Source organism: Mytilus edulis, chromosome 1 (assembly GCF_963676685.1).
Source record: "Mytilus edulis chromosome 1, xbMytEdul2.2, whole genome shotgun sequence".
Lineage (NCBI taxonomy): Eukaryota > Metazoa > Mollusca > Bivalvia > Mytilida > Mytilidae > Mytilus > Mytilus edulis.
The window spans coordinates 71,662,957-71,686,074 of record NC_092344.1 but is presented as its reverse complement, the minus strand read 5'-3'; the positions used below and the strand labels follow the sequence as shown (position 1 = coordinate 71,686,074).

Below are 23,118 nucleotides of genomic sequence, written 5' to 3'. Positions count from 1 at the left end.
TTTCTCATACGAAAAATAAGTACTAGTAATTAAGAGATAAATAAAGTACCTCATTATTGCAGATAAAGCTACAAAATTTCCAGCAAAGCTTTTTGTTATTAAACCCTCTCCAGCTTTTATGTGTATTAAGTTTATTTCATCAATACGTATAATATAAACGTATCCCTTGGAATGCACTTTAATTGAAATGTTAAAAATCATTTAAATTGATATAAATCTAGAATTATTTTGATTTTATAAATTGATAATAATTAACTTTCTCGATGATAAATTCAGAAATTCCCAATTCAGACCTGACAAATGATTTCTCTTCACTATTAAATCTTTAACTGATAATTTCTATTTTTCATGTGTGAGGTTTATCTTTGAATATTTATTATGTCTCTGATGGGAATTAATCTTTTGCTTTTATAAAACAACAAATTATTAGTAAAATATACGGCTTTATTTTATCAAGAAAAATCTAAGTTTATATTTATTACTTTAAGATTTTACAATAACTTACATCTATTCATATCATCAGAGATCATTCCACACGTTAAAGATAATGGTTTGAAACTTGATTTTATCAAGTAACTTTTACTTGGATTTTTACCAAAATTATATTTGTGGTCCATTATCCTTACAAATCATCTTTCGTAATTCATGTCTCATTTTATATTAATGAATGTTATAGTTTCTATGTCTTTATTTATGTTTGCTTTGTTTTATTTTTGCATTCTTAATTGGTCTCGTTTTGCCTGTCCAATTTTCTGAATTGACAGCGCATCCTTACTTCATTCATCAACTAAATGAAGTACATCATTATTCAAATAAAATTGAGAATGGAAATAGGGAATACATCAAAACGACAACGGCCCGATAAAAGAGCAAATATTAAACGAAGGCCACCAATGGGTCTTCAATATAGCGAGAAAATCTAGCACCCGAGGGCGTGCTTCAGCTGTCCCTAATCAAAAATGTGTACTTGTTTAGTGATAATGGATAAGACAGGATAAATGTCTACATATATATATATATATATTTTACAAATCACGTACCTGATACGTTTTTTCTTGAGATCTTTCGAGTTAAATGTACTGTCAACTTTCATAATATCGCCAGCTTTTTGTAGGACACCAAACGATGGAGTAGCTTCGACGATGAAGAACAGGTCATTTGATCTCGTATCAACATCTGTTGCTGATAGATGGTCTGTTGTTATTCCCAGAATTCCACCTTCTTCGACCAAAAGTTTAGACGTTACAAAAGTCGGAGCTTTATCATTAACAGGTTGAACATCGATGTCAAAGTACTGACCAAGGACCCGGTTTCCACTGGCATCCTGTACGGTATAAACAAATCTAACTAGTCTAGCACCTGGCCCGATATCAGTTAATGGGGGCATATAAGCAATTTTCATGTGATTGATGTCCTCTTGTTTAAAGGTACGTATCTCTTTTTGTGATTGGTCTTTTGATACCATTGACATATTGTGAGTTGCTATTAGCCGACCGGCATCTTCATTTCCTCTATTGGAAACAAAATAAGGTGGTGCTGTTATTATATAGGTCAACTGGTTGTCATCGGTTTCTTTGTCCGTGTACTGTAATTCTGCTTTAGTAATATACGCAATGTCATTTTCTAGCACATGCATTAAGCGGGTGGCATCCGGAGAAAGTTCTGGTGGATTTTCATTTACTTGGTTAATCGTGATATGAAAAGTTTCGACATTTGATTTATTTGGTGGTTCGTGTTGATCCCGTAATCTAAACTGAAATGAATCAATGAACATCTCTCGGCCAAAATGACGATAATAAATAGCACCACGTCTTAGGTCATGTTGAGAAAATCTTGTTACACGAGTTCCTGTCTCAGCTACATGAACTCGCCGTAATATTTCCCCAGCTTCAGGTGGATGAACGATAACGAAAATAATATTGGTATCAACAGTATCGACATCATGTGCTTTTAGTATATCGGTGTTTAACTGCTTGATCCCTCCTTTGTTTAATTCTAAACCCATATTATTTACTACATATGGTGATGAATCATCACGTGGTATCACTGTTATAGGAAAATTTGTGAGAACCGTATTAACACCGTCACTGATCCGGAGATCTATACGGTCTTTAGTTGTTTCACTATCGTCATGGATGTAAACCACCGATTTTCGCTGCAAGTCTTCTACTGAAAAATATAGTGATTGTTTGCTATTAACCTCAATGCGACCGTGTAAAAGGCCTCCTGTTACATATAGTCGTACTTTATTCAAATTATTTCTGTCAACTATACGTAAGTTATCTTGAGTTATTGTTCGAGATTGACCTTCAAGTATTATTAAACCACTATTTTTCGACACTTTTGGTGCCGATGTTGCAGACGATCTCACAGCTATGTGTAAAAATATCGATTGGCTATGAGAAAAATGACTATCAAATACGGTAAAGCCGACTTTATAGATTCTTTGTTCCAGATAACTAACACCCGGTGGTTGGTATGCAATTCGTTCATTTTCGATATCGGTCTGTTGGAATGACGTAATAGGCGTTGTATGATCATCTAAATTTACGAAATAACCTTCGTTTTCTCCGGGAGGATGACTTATATTGTATACAAGTTTGGAATTTGGCGTCTCGTAATCTTCTGCAAATATAACTCCTGGAATAATTGAAGATAAAACAAATTCGTCTACATCCATCATGTAAAGGCTACGATGTGAAGATGTCGGGGGGAAATTTGGTTGCACATCTTTTATATAAACCGGAAGAAAGAAATTTTCTATATTTGGCTCATTGCTTGTTAGTGAATCATAATGCTCAATTTTAAGAGGAATGTAATCAACGTCTGGACTGTGAGGTTTTAAATGCTGGTAATGAAGTTGCGAGAGTAAAAATTCATGACATGATTTTTTGAAAGTGTCCACAGGGTCACGTGAGTTTCCCATTATAAGTTGACCTGCTATTGGCCATACCGTTCGATGACGTGAGAATGAAACGCTGCATGACGTATTAGGAAAATGTTTGATATTAAATCCTAACACTGTTGAGTCGATAGTGTTCGATATTGCTTTTGCCTCTGGAACTACTACAGACCGAAGTCCACGAGTCCTCACTAAATCGTTTGTAGAATTTAAAATTCGTACATTCACATAAAAGTTTTCGATTAATGTGGAGTATTTTGTAAATTTGTAAGCACGAAATTTTATCTGGTCTTCTGATAGTAATGGTGATCCAGAATGGAAATATTCAACGGTAGATGGTGGAAAGTCACAATCAAATATCTGTAAAGATAAAAAGAAAATCTTGAAAAAGTATTACCTCGGTAAAATCATGTTTTACACAAAACGCGTGATTCTAGAATGGTGACAAACGATTGATCGTGTGATGAGGCATTTTAGATGCAGAGATGTGTATTTGACTTCAAGTGGGCAATCTTTTAATATTATAGACGAGAACCTAGTTTATTATTTTTAATATGAATCCTGCTTAACACTAGACCTACATCAAAAGCGAAATTTTAAATGAACTGGCTCAGTCCATAGTGAGACAACATACCCGATCACATTAGTCAGTCAAAATACCAAATGCAAAGTATGTTTCTTGATTGTGTTCGGCTTCAAATTGATCCCAGGTTGCTTAAGACGAAACCAATGGGTAATTGCTCGTATTGCTTAGTATCTTGTTTTCTATGTTATGATTTATAAACTGTTGTGTGTCTTTTGATCGTTTTTAAGTATTCAACCATTGTTTTGTCAGTTTGATTTCGACTGTCCCGTTGGTATCTGTCAGGTTCTTTTTGGCATTTGAACTCGTTATTGCCATAAATTTTGGACGGACTGGCAGATGGACAGACGGACAAATCTATATCATAATTCAGTCTATGAAGAGCGCAAAAAAAGGCCGATCTATCTCATTAGAAATATTTCGCATATTTAACATCAGAACATTCAAATCAAAACTGAAAGCCAAATATCAAGAAATCGATAGCATCCCCTGGAAGGTATCAAATTTTTCCAAAGATTATATATCTGAGTGTAATTTTACAATAATATTTAAATACTTTGACCTGTCAACAAATCAAATGAAACCTAATACAATTTTTGTCAATTTTTAAGAAAACCTAAAACGTATTTGTAAAGGTAATATTGTAACAACATCGTTTATTATATCGGTATAGTATAGTAGCTTTAAAATAGAGTTTATAGACAAGAAATTTGAATTTAATTTATGTAGTTTTTTTTTGCTTTTTAAAGTGTGCTTATCAAAATAAGAAATATATGTCAAAATCATTCGACATCATTCCACTGAGATCAAAGGAACATTACATTAATGGAGACCTCTTTATATTTATACAACTGAATTATTATCTGTTTATCTGTAATTGAAAATAATTTATTGTCCAGAAGAAGAAGGTAGCGTGCAAAACACTTAATAGTCTGTGTGGTATCTTCTGCCTGGCTCGTGTCGGTAATAACAACATGCTTAATAATTAATCATTTTATTGCTTTTCGGAACATTGTTTTGATGTTAACTTATCGAATATAATATGCATATGTCCACAATAAAAAAAAAGACTACATTTGCAAATGTCATGCAGAAACACAATTTTAAATGTTAAATTTCAAACATTCAGCCATTATTTCTAGAATTTACATGCAGCAACAAATTTTAAAAGAACTGGAGCTAGCACTTCGAAAAATAAATGATTGTTCAAATGTGTTTTTTTTCTACCGACCGTGCGAGGGCTGTTTAGCTAGTCAATGTCGTTACAAACCCCATCATGATGTATTTTCTTATGAAAATTAATTGTTGATTTTGGAACAAGCATAGAATATGAGCAAGAAATCAAAATACTTTTACAATATTGATGAAATAGATGCCGTTAAAAACTCCAATGTTGGACACTGATCAACTATTCTTTCTTCGGCTTATAACTGACAGCACATTTCAACAATGTTGTCAGGGAGCAAAGAAAGTTCACTCAAATGTTAAATGGTGCAGATGAAAACATAGTGTTTATTTTACAACTGTCAATGCATCAATGAAAGAAAACAGCAATTGGAAAGATAACAGAATTCTTCTTCTGAAAAAAATTTGACAGCGCAGAATTAATTGAACACTTTAAAGCAGACGATGAAGAAACCGTATACCTGTTAATTAATACCTGTAGGCACGAAAATATCAAAGAAGACATAGAACTTTGACAAATGAATTAATGTAGCATCAATTCATTAAATAGTTTCTCCAGAAGTTTTCTACTTATTGAACGCTTTAGCTGATGAATGACGGCAAAATTCCAAGTTTTGCTTTTTTTGTAAGATTTCTTCTTTAAGCGGAACTAATAAAAAGCAGGATTGTGAACAAAAAGCTAAAAGGGATATCATAATGAGCTCATTAACACATTGTTCGTTTGCTAATAATTGCTTTCTCTGAAGCAAAGACATTTTTTGGGGGGCAATACTGGTATTGTGATATAACAAGCTTGGTGACCGATATCCTTCAGACATATACATCTTAAAATCGTAAATGTGAAAAACAATGATGTAATGCTAAATACCAAGTTAAACTTTGAAGATCTTTTAAAATTGATGTAAATACTCCACAGATAAAATGTCAGGTCCAAGCAATCGATACAATACGGATCGATGTCAATGAAGAGGTAACAAACTAATGAATTTAGAAGGTAAAACGTGGAGTGTGGTATTTTGACAGGTTAATGATTATGGTAATTGGCGTAGATTGAATATAGCGATAAAAATGCATGAAATTAAAAGATAAAGAAATCCTTTGATAAAGATTGAAGTGTGTATACTGATAAACACTCGATTGACGAATTGAAGACTTGCTGTATGTTGAGATTTTAAAAGCAAAATAAACTTGGTTCTCAAGTATTGTTGCATGCTAGCCATCAACATCACAAAAAATCCTGATCTTGCAAAGAAAATACAGATTAGACTAATAAATATCAGTTCCGTTTACAACTAAAGTGTCGGGTTTTTTCTAGGTCTGCAAAATATCCGATCAAGGTGATAGCGGAGATTTATCGAGTTAACAGTTCGATAGTAACACCCAACGCTACACGCGAGAGCGCAGAGAAAAGAAAAAAAAAGAATTTAATAAAAATAGAACATTTTAACATTTTAGATGACTTTTAATGCCTGAATAAAATGTTTCAGTTTGATCTTAAGTATAGTTTTATAATTGTTTCACACATCGACTGAACATTGTATACATTAATGGAGACCCGTTCACTATAAGTTTTTATTTCTTAATCTTTTGTTGTTTGGTTTATGTACACAACTATATATTTTGAAATTGCTGACTTTATTGTTGTAACGCTGGTTTGTTTTGATTGTCAGGTTTGTCGATTGATTTATTGCCATTCATATGTTCAACGTCTCTTTTACGTGATTTCAAATCGTGAAAATAGAATTGTGTCTGCCGCTTTTATATTGATTGCCAGCATTACTCGTGCTTTATATGGGTTAGCGATCACACGGAATCTGGTTTCTTGACTCTGCCTTAATTTTATGTAGTGCTATAGATCCCTTCTGATATCGGGATTCTTGCTTGAAATAATGATGCCCTGGGCACCAATGGATCTGTAGAACCCTTGTTATTGCCCCATAATGGTTATAGATCACCATTTTCTGACTCCCTAATGCTTTCTTTTTGTTAGATGGGAGTTCTTTATAATAATCATGTCCGCAACACTGTGTCACATATTCGATATTGAGATCATTTAAAGAAGGTCTTGATTTATACATTGCGATAGGTTTAACCTAAGAATTATATATAAAAACTCTTCTCAGACGGACTATTTCCAGACGATGCAGTTATACAATAAAATAATATTTTTTCGTGAAAAGAGCAAGTGGAATCCTACCAGAAATCAATCATTTATCTTATTCGCAGAAACCAATTTTCATCAAAGATATATTTGCATCTGCCAAGAAACTCTATAAAAAAAGTTTAAGCTACAAATAAGGGACGACATCAAAAGATCGATGTAGGATAAAAACTTAAATCAAATAGTTTGGGGTGGGGTTAAAATTCTAAAATTTTGTATATCTAAAATCGATTTTTACATATATCCCTATTGGTAAATCAATTTTTCCCAAATTAAGTTAAGAGGGGAGTGGGGGTGTCAGTGAAAAAACTATGTGTATTAAGTTTTTTATCCTACATTGAACTTTTGATGTCGTTCCTAAAGGCAACAGTGTATACCACTGTTCAATAGTATAACATCGATTAAACGAAAGAGAATCCGAATAAAAACCAAAACCGAGGGAAAGACAGCCGCTATAAAGGAAAAAACAACGGAACAACAGAAATACTTTACTGCTGCAAAAACCAAACGCCAACAAACCGGTCCGTCAACCATTAAGTGCTCTTCAATACAGTGCAAGATATTAACAGCACAACATATCTCATGAACTTCATTTGATCTATAAAATGGTCAATTGCATATATGGCGATAACATTTTTCAAAAATGTCAAGTATCCAGGAAAAAGCAAAAACACTTTTTTCATACGTTGAATTAGAATTTACACCAAAGTAAAGCATACAGTAGATACAGTATCAACTTGAATGTCAAATATATTTAAAAGTTATTTTGCGTGTACAGCATTTGTGTGAGGTGAATAAAATATTTTAATGGAATTAACCGCCTATTAAATCTATGATAACCTTTAATGAATGAAATCAATTTATTTTTAAATTTGAAATGGAGACCATTTTAGCCCAGCAGGTGGTATGTTATTATAAGGACCGAACTCATTGTTAGACTAACTATGCACATCTGAGTATACAGAGTGATTATAACCAATGAAAAATATTTAAAAACCACATAAATTCACTTAATAACTATAAGCAAAGATCTAAGCCATAGAATTAATACACAGACTTAGTAATTTACAAAAAGAAAGATAAATAGCTGTTATTTTTTTTGGTAACACAGGTGTTACCCTTCTTTGTGATGATATTTCTTATTGTTAGAATGGATATTTTTTGCATGTAATGCGACAATAAATTTAGAATTTCGGTCATTTGACAATTACAAGGACTTATCTCAATAAGATAAAACTTTATTTTAGATCTACTTCAGACATGTCTGCCGTGCATCTACAAGAAAATTTACTGTCTATAGCAGTACACAAGTGTTAGACTTTTATAGTTAAAACGCATTAAAAACTAACACAAAAAAATGAAAAGAATATAAGTTAACTTATACCGATTACAAAGCGTCCCAATCCTTTATTAAAATCCTGGATCTGTCATAGGATTTTGTTCTTTTATCATATATTTTACAAAAAAAAAAGATGTTTATACCTTTGAGATATACAAGTATCAAATGCTGAGCCATAATTGTATATCACAATACAAATATTCAAAGTTTGGTCTAATTTTCCTTGCAAAGTTCCTGATTTTATAGTTACTCCATTTAAGGAATGACTGTAATATTTTTTCTGTCTATGAAGAAATAACATAAAAAAATTGGTGCACACTGAATAACACGCGTAGCGGGTTATTTAACAGTGTGCACCACATTTTTTATGTTATTTTGAATTTCTTATAATTTAATTCTAAATTCCATTTTAAACCGTAGAAAACCATGAAAAAACGTTGATGACGTCACGGTCACATGACTAAATTATGTGTATGAGCTCATAACAAAATAACGTAAGCCAATCAGAAGACGCGTTACATCCAAAATTAAATGATCATAAAAAGGTTTGAAAGTCGATCAACTAATTCAACCTTATATTTTCATTTGAAATTTAATGCTATCAATTTGTGTATCTCCTTTTATTTTCTTTTTCATATCTATGTCACCTTTCATATTTGATAAAAATTGTAATTGTTATTTTATAAAAGATAAAAAGGCAGATGTAAATGTTTCAGTAATCAGACTTATTTTTCAATAAGTATCTCTTTAAAAGAAGCATGACCAAAAATGTCATAAATTGACGTTTTGTCCCGCGTATCGTTTTGATATTTAAATTTGCACCAAAAGTCGTTTGATAAATATTAATTTAACTTTATTGCTTTTTACAGAAAAGGTACGCAGACAGACGTTTGGCGACGAAATATTTGAAAGTTCGATGGGTTGCATGGGAAATAGTATGGAACACTGTTTTCTATAAAGAACACATTACGATGTTGTTGTTGTAAAACACTGTAAATTGTTTAAGCAATAAAACTTCAAAGTTGGTAAATAATGACCGTTCCCGACGATTAAAAATCGCATTTATAAAATTCATTGAATAATTTTGTATTTGTCCATTGACAACGAACTCGTTCTATTTCCATTTTATGCTGTACATTCAAACAGAATAATTCATAAAAGGTAATGGGATTTGCGATTAATGCTTGAAAACTTGAAGTTGCATTTTAAACTTGAAAAGAAAATTTACCTTTATTTCATAATATTTGTAATGAGAAATGTCACAAGAAAACTGATATTGAGATTATTGCCTAATACAGCGATGTTTAATAATGTGGTTTAAAATTGAGTGCATGTAATCAAATTTAGTTAATTTATCTTTCTCTAAAATATCCGTTTCTCCAACTTGCTTTCATACCACGACTTTTTGTGGTGGGAAAATTGAAATGTTATAAGATATAGATGATGTTGCAATAATGGTGTGAATATTTAACAAACTACCCAAGGCCGAAATTTTCCGTTATCCTAAACGTGGGTTTATTAACGGGTCTTATTCAAAACAAACTCTGTCAAGAAACTCTATAATGAATTAATTAGTTGGAGACATTGTGCAATTTTCCGTTTTATTCTCGCTAATTAGACACATTGTCATTCAGGGGCAAAAATCTTGAAGCTGTCATTTATTATTTGAAGATGACAGGACTATACAATTCGTCACGAACAAGAACTCTTCAGTTAAGAATCACAGAAGGTGGTCTAATTATGGTGGAAAAACACAAACCGTAGGCTAATACCAGGTGTTAAACGATGGCATTGTTTGAAATTTATTTAACCGCTAGTTTTCGAATTAATTACCCACGGAAACAATTTATACAACTTCAATAATTATGGTATTCAATATCTAAAGGACAATCTATGACCTCTAAATCGTTAAGGTTCTTTACACAGAAAATGTTTCATTTTTGATACTGGTTATTTTTATACTGAAGCATCGGTGTAATATAAACCTATAATATCAACTGGGTATTCTATAGTACATACTTACTCAACCATATTCAATAATTTGTTTAAATAATTTACACGTTTGAATTAATAATAATACAATACATAATGTGACCGAATGATTTATATTTTATAATTTCCACACTATTACCCCCTAATGACTTACCAAACACCTGTATCTACTCAGTGGCACTTAATATCGGATTGTTTATTGTGATAATTTTATCTCATTTACCGAGTAAAACATGCACAACTGGTTTGTCATCCATATCAAGTTAATAAAATGTCAATATATTTAAAGTATTTTGCGGTGACCTGGAATTTGAGAGACTGTTATTAAACATGAAATTTATACAGCTAATAAGTAATCTAGACACAAGAGATAGCTTATTGAGTGCACAACTGACAAAACCTAAACTGCACCAATTTTACAGTAATTAGTCAATTATATTCAAAGCGACGCACTCAAATTAGAGATTTGATATAAACCAAATACACAGATTCAAGATTATTGATATATAATATTGAGATTTATTACACATAAAAGCTAGAAATTGTTATTTATAGCATTTGCATCATAGCATTATAGAATTCCATGCAGATAAGGAAACTATAACTTTCTTTGACGGGGAAAAAATTGGTATGAAACTAGTTCATAGAGTTATTATCATAGTAACATTATAAAGATATTGCATACAAGAAAGAACACAAATTAACGAATGCATCGAAAGCCAAAGTTTCTGTATTGAAAAGACAGTTTAACATGATGGAAAAGTTTTAGTATCAATACGGTTTCTCCAGTAAACAATTAAAAGAACAGGGTTTTGGAAAGCATAGGACCACCTCAAAATCGATAAATTAATAGTCGCATATACGTGCTTGTACAGTGTCTCATAAATCTTTTAAGATTGGCACATACAATGTTAATTTAAAGTTTGTTGTTTTGCATATATGTTTTATGTACCTGTATGAATATTTTATTGTGTAAATATATATTATTGTATGTGATGAGACTAAAACAAAGATATTGAATCTTGAATCTACGTGTGTTTATCTGGAAACCTTGACTTTGATATTATAAAGTTAACTTTTTCACATTTAGCATCAAGTGACCTTGACCTTTGTCATATGTCCTTAATATTAGAAAGGATCCACAGTATTGTCCCTGGCAATATAATGAAAATAGGAAACAAATTTCAAAAGCTAGACGTGTTTAAACGCTGCTTGGTTCCTATACAAGTTGAAGGATATTCATATAGTGTCATTTGTGTTACCAGCAATGGATACCCAAGGCACTAGTTTAGCATTTGATGTTGCAACCATCGCTAAACCTTTTATGTAACGGACTGACAGGCGCAATTTTTGATTGATTCGAAGCAGACGATACAAAGTAGATTTTGATTATGAAAATGCAGCAAATAAGAAAGAATAATTGATAGCGTAAATGAACTATAAATGATAAATTCATTTTCATTTGCAGTAATCTAAAAATAAAATTCATGACTAAAAATAATCAAGTTCTGTAAATGAAGAGTGAAGAGATAAAAATTGAAAAGAGTCACTTCATGTTAAAACGTTTCAAAACAGTACCATCACCAAAGAAACTGACTGTTGAAATGTAATGTCCTCTTTACTGTCCAAAATATTAGTGTCCAGCGTAAGAATTTTGAAGCAAAAAGATACAGACGAGCACGAGCCACGAAACTATGTGTAAAACTTGGTTCTGCGTTATAATACATGTACGCACAGGGAAGTTAAGTGTCAATTATAACACAGATTTATCAATTACACGGGCAAAATATAGACTACTTATCACAGCATGAACTGCAAAACTACTTCTAAATAATGCAGTTTTATTCACAAACATGTATAGAGGTTAGAGAGTTATACCCTTCCTTTGCTTACATTGTTTACATATTTGAAAGCAAGCTAATGGATTTAACGTAGCTGTGTTTTATTAAGATCTCTTATAGTAGAACTTTTAATTACATATTCGTCATGATTTTATTTTATTTCGCAAACATATTAATTAAGAATAGGAGGTATTTGATTTGTGAGTGCTGTGCATCTTGAACTGTAATTCTGTCAGATTATATAATCAATCTACATTTGTAACACATTTATACAGGCCATAAATTAAACTCATTGCCACATTATTTCTTCCCAAACACATTTTATCTGTTTTGTGCACTGTATGACCAAAATATATCAATTGTTGTAGCTTGTTTTTATTTGAAGATAATCTAAAGCAACAATGTTAATAGCAATATTGATATAAAATCGAATTTCTACTTTAAATTACATGTACTTGCTAGAGTTAATGTAGTAGTTTCATCAGATACATATGTGATGGAACAATAATTTGTTTCGTCAATACTGAATGGACGTCAGATTTTTAAGGGATTAAACCAACATAGAAAAATCAATTTGCAAACGAAAAACAACCTGCACGTGATCAAGTTCACGCAGTCGGTATTCCAGGAATGGAAAGGATTGTACCCTTTATTTTTTGCATTTGCGTTATCCGGTAAAGGCAACTCCTCACTAACAAGTTTTCTATTAAAACTGCGGAAATCGTGTATAAAACCTTACAAGATATTCAAGCCAAAAATGATATGAAGTCGGAATACATTTACATCTCAGACATATTACATATGAAAATACATAGAATACATCACAGAAAAAGTTCTACTTATACCTGTGCAGTTTTCAATATTTATAACAGGGCTGCTGTGTTTTTCAGTTTGAACAGTCCATGTTCGTCTTCCCCACATAACAAGTTACGATATATTGCATTTAAAAAATAAAATCAAAGCTTTGGAGGCATATAATTACCCTCAAAATGTTTCATGTTTCTAAAACGGCGAAAATAACAAGCATTTAATTAATGGGCCTGATCTTAAATTTCTTAGTTATACTTTCCCACACATTGGAAATTCTAATAAGATAAAATCCTACAAGTGTCATATTAACAGCTGATGCAAGCTAATACGTGCCTTTATTTACGGAGACTACTGCTTATTCCACTAAACCGATTTAACTTAAAATAGAATTCCGAACACCTGAACCAGACCTAACGCACGGCGATCTTTTTGTCTAAGTACGAAGAAGCTTAATACTGAAATAACGTCTTGATAAATAGACCTTTTTCCGAATGTACACAAGGATATCGAATGAACTTTAATGAATTTGAAACTACATCAGATTATCTTGTTTCAATAACATTTTTAAGTTCTTTTCTTTTGTGTCGTATAATTTTGTATATGTTAACATCACTAATTAATTAAAGAGACATAGTTGCATGCTGCGTCATTTGTTCCCTGTTGGATAGTAGTTGTGTCATTGACAATCATACCACAGCTTACTATTTTAAATATCTGGACCGTTTTACCTGTTTTGTTCAACAGCTGTTCTTTTTTAAAAATTTTAAAACTATAAAAAATAAATTAATCTCTATTCTTCATATTGTAGACCTGTGTTATTCAGTTGTTTTTTTTTGTATTTGTGCCTATTTTTCTCTATAAAAAAAATGCCATTATTTTCTATTCTGGATACAGCATCCAATTTCTGATAAATTACACAAATACTTTGATCAAAGGAGTATAGAAACAGATGGTTTGTAGAAGATAATACAAAGCTTAACTTTTTTCTTCGGTTATTTAATTTTGACCAGAACTACACTGGTGGTTTACAAAAAAAAGAGTAAATGCTAATTGTAAAATTAGCGTTAAATAAGATGAAGATAAAATGATTATTGTTATTAGTGGTAGATAGACGCGCGCTTCAGCAAGTGTACGGTTAGTTACATCAACTACTACCACTAAAATATAACCCTGGAGTTGCAATTGGTTTCACAAAAAAAAACTTACGACTAAGAATATTGATCGTAAGTCATGAACAATTCAGTATACGTATGATCTATCGTAGTCGTAAGTCGAAGAAACATTTATAATTTTATGATAGTTTAGATTGAAAGTTTAGAGCGTACTGAACAAAATTATACGAAACGAAATATAATGCTATCAAAATATAATTAATATACTGTATAAATCAAGTTCCTTTATCCTAGTTCATAAGTAATATGAGAAATATATGGGCTGTATGTACAAATTGTAATTTGGAGTAGAGCCAATACAATTTTGTTTCACGGACACCATATATTCCCGTATATACCATCTGCTATTTCAAATCATTTGTTGAATTTCAAACTTCAGATGTGACAGTTTTGAACTCGATTCCTTCATACGGGCATCTGAAATGTTGTTAGTTTTTACCATTAACATTTCATGTTTACCTATGGCTGAATAAACATTATCGACAGTTTCGCGGTATGCTTCATTAGAATATTTCAGATGTTGACAAGCAAAGAATATATTTGCTGCATTACTGAGCCTTTCTTAATTGTTCTGTCAGAAAACGATAACACAATATTAGCAACACTTGTGCAAAATTACAAATAAGTGCCTTGTTGTTTTATCATTGCAGACATAGAATTGCTTTTACATCGTATAATAAACAAGTCTTTGATATCAATCCGATTTTAGCTCCATTCAATCAGAATTAGAAATTCTTAGACGAAGTTGTCTTTAGCTTTGTGTCATGGTGATTTATAGGTTTTTCTGGAAGTATACTAAATTTCGTCACAAACCTGAGTTAATCCTTCTTTGCAGTCATTTCTGTCACGTGATTTCTGTAGTAATAATCTTTATGTTTATGTTAGTAGTTCATCATTGGTTTAGCTGTTCAGCACAGTTTACAACTCTCATAGCCAGAGCTAACTTTAGATGAATTTGGTTAAACTTTGCAGGTCCCCTTTTGGTCATTTATATTGCTTCTAACAGTTATACATATATATGTATGTTCATAACTTGCTTTTGACTGATGAGGTTTGAGCGTTTACAACAAATGTAACCCAGAAAAGCACTTCGGCTGCATGACATGCTATTTTCATTTATGAAAGTCAACTCATCCATCAATTAAGCTCCTTCGGATGAGTTGTTCGTTTTCGAATACACAAAATCTTCAGTTCAGACAATGACATGTCGTATCAACTGGAATTATCAATACTTAAAAGTGATTGATTCAAGATTTTGTCAATTTAAAAGGATTTTGCGAAGGGGATCGCCGAGAAAAAAAAATGGGCCGGTAAGAAAAAAAAAGTTTGGCAAAGTATTTTTCGTCGATTCGAGGCTTGTATGCCTTCTTCCACCCCATCGTTGTATCAACCCTGTTTTATGCTGTACCAAGTAGAAAATAGTTTCAGTTTAAAAACTGACGACAATTTTACTAATGAGAAATATTGAAATAAATGATTTCTGAAATATCCTATAACCATGTCTCGCATCTATATATGTATAGTTCTTTATTACAAAACAAACAAAATCTAATTTTGGTTATAGCAATACAGAGACAAAACACACATAAGAAACTGAAACTCAGCAATAGTAATATACAATATCGTTATCATTTTCCTTTGCTGTCATCTTTTTTTATGTTGCTATCATGTTTTTAATTGATGTGGTTATACAATGTTTGTAAAATAAAGTACATTTGCCAAACATTTAGCCGATGAAAAGTGCAGGGATTTTTTTTGCAGACATATATCTAACGACAGATACTGTGTTTGATTAGTATTTTTCAGTGAGTTCCGGCTCATTACGTTGATGTTATGCTGCGAAGCTGTGCAATGCTATACATATAATCTGTTTTACACTACCAGCAGCATGCAAGCTATCATATCGAACATGCAATCAGCTGAGGTAGAATAATTACCGTATTCCTGTTGAATAGTTTAAATTTTTAGTTTATATATCTAATGGCCAATATTTCTTAAAGAAAGTATATTAACTGTTGTGAAAACAGTTGCTTCAGTGCCAATAAAAACTAAAAGGATCATTTATATCTATTGAAGTTATTGCACCATAAATCACTAATGGTTGATCGGTCTCTCGTGGACTTAAATATCCGTTTTACTATTAACTAATTTTAATTGACTCTTTGTAAATTACCAAGTAAACGATGTGATTTTTTTAATTTTCATGATCAATAGAGCAACATGCTTACTTTATAAAGGCCTTTAACTATAAATTTAGACACATGTGTTTATATATATATAACATGGTCTATAAACCAGGAAACTTGACTTTATCCAGTTGAAGTAGAAAGACCCTGGAGTCGAAGTGCAGGTGTGGAGTCGTAGCAAATCATTTTATTTCCAATTGCTAAATATTTATTGTAAGCGATTTAACACTGAGGCAAATATCCAGCCTTATTATTTATCTTAAATAAAGTAGTTGTCAAAGAAATGAAGTAGGTGAGTTATTGAATGAACATCTTCATCAGTAGGGGGCCTAGGGGTTGACTTCTGTCTAATCATTCAACATCACAACTCTACTAATTCGCCATATACAAAATTATCACTTGCAGCAAAAACAGTTTTTTTGTACAAATTCTTTTCATTTTTAAATGCATGTTTCGGTCGTTCTTGCTTTGAGCTTTGAAGATCAAAGGGAAATTTAAATGCAGTTTCCAGATGCGGATAAAATGTCGAAATCAAATTGAACATTTTTTTTTTTATATTCGTTTAAAAGTATTTTACCAGTGTTATGAAGTTAGATTTATAAACCTTTACGAGCAAAGAAGCATAAAAACACATGACATCCCGCATTATTTGGTATTGTAAACCTTTCCATCAAGCTACCAGAACAAATACTTCAGTACAAATAAGTTTAGAAAAGAAGCATGCAACATCCGCCTTTCCAGAAGTATAAACGTTTACATTATTCAATACCAAGATTATTCAAAAGTGTATACAAAAAGACATTCATCATGCAAAATAGACGGTAATTAACTACACATGATTAACTTTTCAAAGTGTCAAGTGGCTAACCTCATGTCTCGATCACTATAAATCAGAATTAAGTTGAAATTCATCGTGTCTTCCGTTTCATCCAAAATATTCAAAATTAATAAATATAACTTTTAAACTCAGCGGGGATAGCATTCCTTGAAACGTATTATGATTTGGCAAAATTATTTTTGTGAATGCACATGATTAGATATATTCAAAAAAGTTTCTGTAAAGTGCGTTTTCGTTATTGTTTTCTTATTGACTTTGTGGTTGTTGTTCAGATCATCATGTCTACATATTTGAATATATTAGAAAGTAGTATAGTTAATTAATTTTGAGCGTATTATCTCGTAAACTCGGAAAAATGACAATTTTTAAACACGTAAACACACCTTGAAGTTGCAAAATCATGGGAGTGAGAGGACCAACAATTGGACTCTTTTTCCATTCACAAAAGAAATTCTTTTAACTTAGGAAAAGATCATACTAAGGACGAATTCCACAAGAAAAATCTTCGATGAAGCGGAATCTTTAGGGCGTAGATTGTATGTTAACTTTGCTTTAAGTTTGGTCTTATTTATGTGTTGTTTATTTTTGCTCTCAAGTTTAGTTTAATTATACAAATGTGTACACAATAGTGTGTTCCTATAACATTGAAAGCGAACAGTATTGTTGGTTTTATTTGTTTAAAAGAAGAATACACAAGAAAAATTCAATTGGTTCTGTTTACCGGAAATGTAACCCTTCTTGACCGTATACACCTCTTTTTAAAAGATCTCAACTTATCGTGAAGAACGCTTCAGAAATCTCATCTCATTATGAAGAGATTAACAAATCAGAATTTTGATGAATAAAAACGCCATTAAAGTGACTACAATGACAAGTATTCTATAGAAGTCTGAATAGGTGATGACTTGATTTTTGATGGAGTACACGAATCTTTTCACCCCACCACGACTACCATTCAACAACTGCTCAATAGATACTTAAACCAATTGCTGTGATAATGTGAATTTTATTACTTCTTAAGCACTTCTACAACTGGTATATTGTCAAAAATGATTTAATGTGCTAAAAATTCAATTTTCAGCTCAAGATACAGGTTCTTCTACTAAACATTTAAAAGATGAAAAACGTCCCCGGATAAACATCAAATAATATAATGTTTATATAAAATTCAGAAGATGTGGTATGATTGCAAACGAGACAGTTTTCCACCTTCTTTTAGTTTCTAGCGATCCTTCAATTATAAAGATTATTCGCCGGGCATACCAGAGAACAAATGACGTAAAAGTTCTCCCTCTCTCTCTATCTTGTGCATAGAAGAAAACAAATGTCATTTGGTAAAGAAGGTACAAACATGCACACAATGCGCACAAATATGCAATTCTTAGAACTTCAGAAGTATAAATTTCAAATTTTGCAACAAGCCTTTTTCTTTTAAAATGATTTATCAGTTTTTGAAAGTAAGATGATATCTTATTTATGACCCGTTTGACTTGAAGAGTAAAAAGTATTTTTTTATTAGAATTTGCGCTCATTTAATCATAAACTGTTCACGTTCGAGGTTTTTTATCGCCAGTTTGTTCTGGAACATGCTGAGGCATTAGAAGCCCTAGATATAATCCATGCATGATCGTTTCATTGTTGTTTACAAAGAAAAAGATAATATAATCGTTTTAAAATGATGTTGTTAACATTCAAGCTGTACCAGGTTGAAAGTTTCTTGAAGGTTTAAGACGAATAAGATATAGATAAATGGGCGAGCAAGGTAACGCTAAGATGAGATATCTGAAGGAAATTAGATATAAGTATTAATCTGCATTTAATGATTAAGCAATAAACTATTACAGGTTTTGAACTCTGTAAACCCTGTCGTTGGCTATAAATCTACATATTATAATAATAATTACTATTTTTCTTCTTTTTGATTCGTGAATGAGCAAAAGCTGCATGATTGATTATTGATCATCGAAGGCAAAGGATAATAATCAATTTGAGACATTCTTCGCGAATACCATCAACGGAATCGTCACAGTATAAGAAGAAAAGTGTGTTGTTCAAATCTATGCTTTCGGAGGTGTATCAACATAAAACATAATTTGACGGTTGATCTTGTTAATTAATACATCACAGATATTATGCATGCATGGTCGAATGAAACTGTTAATATTACTAAAGCCAATCTGAAATTCAAACGGACTTCAATTAACAGGAGTATAGAGCAATATGATTTACTATGTATAGATTCTTGAATTTCTATAATTCAAAAGAACCTTTCTGAAATTTATCTTGCTCATTTACATACATATTAGAAACTATAAACAACACAAGTCATATGTAATCCGGAATTCTTTTGGACACTATTGGACTCCCTTTTATACATTAAAGATACAGTGCACTTTTTTAGCTGTGTGATATGTAATGTTTAACGCTTTAATTACTGAAAATGTATACAACTCTATGAAACCTAAGTGTTATTTCCAAGTCTCAATGTCTAAATGGACGTGATGCGATGTAAAATGTAGATTTGAAAGTATAATTGGTCTCGTATATTTTCTTTTTCCTTCCATTTGCATGACATAACATTTTTTCAAGAGCATATTTAAAATATTCAGTAGCATATATTAGTTACACAAAACGAATCTCTCCTATTGTGCCTTGTATATGAATGAATCGGTAATAACAGAGTGTCAATTTAAAGCTATAATTCACTATGTCAGAAGGACTGGTAGATTTGTCTGTCAACAAGTTTATAAAATCGTTCTCGACCTTCGTTACTCGTGGGTAGAGTATAAAAATGTCAGAAAAATAAGATTCTATCCCATCACAATATATTTCATGTGAAAATTTCCTGACTTTAAACACCTGGTAAATAACCTTTGTATTGTCCATCGTCCGTCAGGCAAAAATATTTCAGCCTCATGTTTACCTGGTATTTTGATTTGACAATTTATATTCCCCCTCACGGAAGTGTCTTAGATAGTAAATAGAGTATATCATCTCATTCGATTTAATTTAAGCTAAACTTTCGAACGTAGATTAAGTATGTTATTTGAACTCAATAAATTTACTTTATACTAATGGGACTACTTATACCCCCCCTTTTTTATTCAAGCGTTTGTTTTTTTCCTGAACTAAAAAAACTTGTAAGTAACTGTTTTATCAACATACATGAAGTATTATATTTCTTTACAGATAGGCATAGTATAATCTTCATTTTTTGTTTAAGTCAATGCTTCTATATTACAAATTGTACAAATCTCCAAAATAAGCCATAGGAAGAAAGTTTATTTTTTCTTTAAGAATGTACTAGTTTTTTTCTTTCAGTATTACTACGTGTAAGGTGTAATGTTTTCTTCCCTGACTTTTTACCCCCTAAATTCATTTAAAATAACTAAGAGAGAAAGAAATCATAGTGCATAGCTTAAAAATTGCTCAAGGCAAACCTACATAACAATTGTAAATGACTTATTTTATGCCATCTTTTCTCCATGTTGTTTCGTTATTTCGTCCGGGATCACGAACATATAACCCAGAGTAAGAGAAAAAGATGAGATTCGTATTGAAATTTTATGTTTCCCATGATTTTAAATGCATAATTTGAATTTATTATTGGAATAGAATTGCTATTCTGTAGATTGTAGGCGTGTCAAACCAAAAGTCATAACTGATGTTAAATGCGTATGTACTTTGCTTTAATTTTAATTTATGTAACTGTAAATAGTGACATTATACATTATTTGTTGAAAATATAATACAATGATTTTACTATTGAATAAAATGTTTTTTTTTAAAGAAAGTAGAATGTTAAAAATTAGCACAGGTGTCATGTGCAAATAAAATTTAATTTTACGACTTTGATGATAATCATCTGAGTAATATCTCAACAACCTTCAATAGCAATGTAACTTGAAGATATTGATAAGATACTATCTAAATTCCTAACTTTTTCATATACTTAGCAACTTATAACTGCATGGTATCTTCGGAGGAACAGAAAAACAAAACAGAAAAAAATGTTTTCTACATTTCTATGCTTAAACTGATGGAAATTGATACGTTTCAGTCAGTTTTTCTTGGCTACTATTATCAATTTGCGTCGAATGTGATGCTTCTTCTGTCATACCATTTTCAAGAATATTTCAACGGCCGACGGTCGGGTGGATAAGGGTGTAGATGGAGTTTACAGAATCAAGAATAATAGACCAGAAGACCGAGATCGAAAGAATAATAGATCAGAAGACCGAGATCGAAAGAATAATAGACCAGAAGACCGAGATCGAAAGAATAACAGGCCCGACGAATAAATTAAAGAGGAAAATGGCACAAAAAAAAAATGAAAATATAGAAATGAAAAACACACATCATTCAGAACTTCCTGTGTAATGTATCATATAACATTTTGAACTGTTCTCTACACTGTAAGATATATCACGGGGTAGAATTTCTGCAGTTCCTTTAAAATCCTGAATGGTGGCTGCCCCTTTACCTTTTTTTAAACGTAGAAACATTTACATATCCTGTCCTTATAGAGCGTTCAACTTCATGAATAACACTGTATACAGAACAAAAACATAACATTTTGTTGTTTTGTTGTCCGACGTTTTCATCTATATTCCAACTACATATATACTCTTCGGATTATTGTACAAATGTACGTACTATTTTAGTTAAAAAAAAAAGAGTATTTTTGAACATTAACGTCAATTATTTTTTTACCTATATATTTAACATAATGATCGATAGTATGTATTACTTTTAATTTAATATTCAATCCAATTTTTTTTCACTTATCGTGACCTATCAATTTTCAAATGTGACAAGTAAGGCTTATTTAACAAACAAATAAAAGTCTTCAGTGGAAATTGCTGTCATTCAGATATATGTACCTTTGACAGTTTCAATTAAAACTGATCACAAATATATAATTGTTTTCAATCTCAATGAAATTTAAAGTACAGATTTCTTTTCTCTCGCATTCCTGTTTTTGATATATTTTAATATGAAGTTAAAGAAGAGAAATGTGATATACAACTTCGTGGGGCATTAATGAGAAAGTTATTTAAGTTTCAACAAAAAGAATATGAGAACTGCCATTTTTTATGTAAAAAATTAATATGAAAATGTATCGTACCACTCTAGCGTGTCAACACAAAATAAGAAAATGTTACGTTTGCCTGTGGTGTAACTACCTTTAACATAAGTCATGATGCTTCTCGTTTCTAATAATAGATTTCCCCAATTATTATTTATATTGTCAAAGTTGTTATTATATATACAACATTTTGTTTTATTGTTTGCAGCGTTTTAAAAAAAAGTCCTCATTTGAATCCATTTGGGTTAAATATGATGTGGGGTAAACACCAAACGAGACAGCAACCTAGCACACTTTGTTCACCTTTGATAAGATCTGTAGGTAATCCACATGGTTTACAACAATTGATGAGAGTATAAATAAAAGAGCCTAATTCTGCGCATATGTTTATGTTAGGATTGTCCGCATTCTAGAGCGCATGGATAGGTTTAAATCAGCTAGATTTTGCGCAAATAGCAGCGTCTAAATCAGCCCACTTGTGTATCTAGCATATGGCAAGGTTTAAATCAGCACGATTTTGCACGTGTGGATAGGTTTACCTCAGCTTAATTCTGCAGCATGTGGTAAAGGTTTTAATCAATCAAATTATATGCGTATGGTCTAGGTTTAAATTTGCCAATTTATATAACACATGTTAAAAACCAGCCAAATTATTCGCGTATGGTTAGGGTTTAGTTTAGTTCTAATTTTAGAGAGTACAGTAAGTTTTAAATCATCTCTAGGTTTTAATCAGATTAATTCTAGACAAGGAATTAGCCTTATTCCAGACCATATAAAAAAGAAGATATGGTATATATGCCAATGAGACAACTCTCCACAAGAGAACAAAATGACACAGAAATTAACAACTATAAGTAACCGTACGGCCTTCAACCATGAGCAAAACCCATACCGCATAGTAAGCTGTAAAAGACCGCGAAATGACAATGTAAAACAAATAAAACGAGTAGACTACCGGCTGATTCTTGCAGTTGTTGATAAATTCAACAGAAAAGACTGAGAATTCTCAATAGACAAGAC

General features: G+C 31.5%; 1 protein-coding gene across 1 annotated transcript in view; it reads right to left on the bottom strand.

Moving 5' to 3' along the window:
• LOC139489013 (FRAS1-related extracellular matrix protein 1-like) overlaps positions 1-23,118 on the bottom strand; it is a 41,167-nt gene that overhangs the window by 13,625 nt on the left and 4,424 nt on the right. The window contains exon 3 of the mRNA XM_071275053.1: positions 1,041-3,262. Coding sequence (XP_071131154.1) covers positions 1,041-3,262 — 2,222 coding nt within the window. The remainder of the gene's footprint in view (positions 1-1,040; positions 3,263-23,118) is intronic.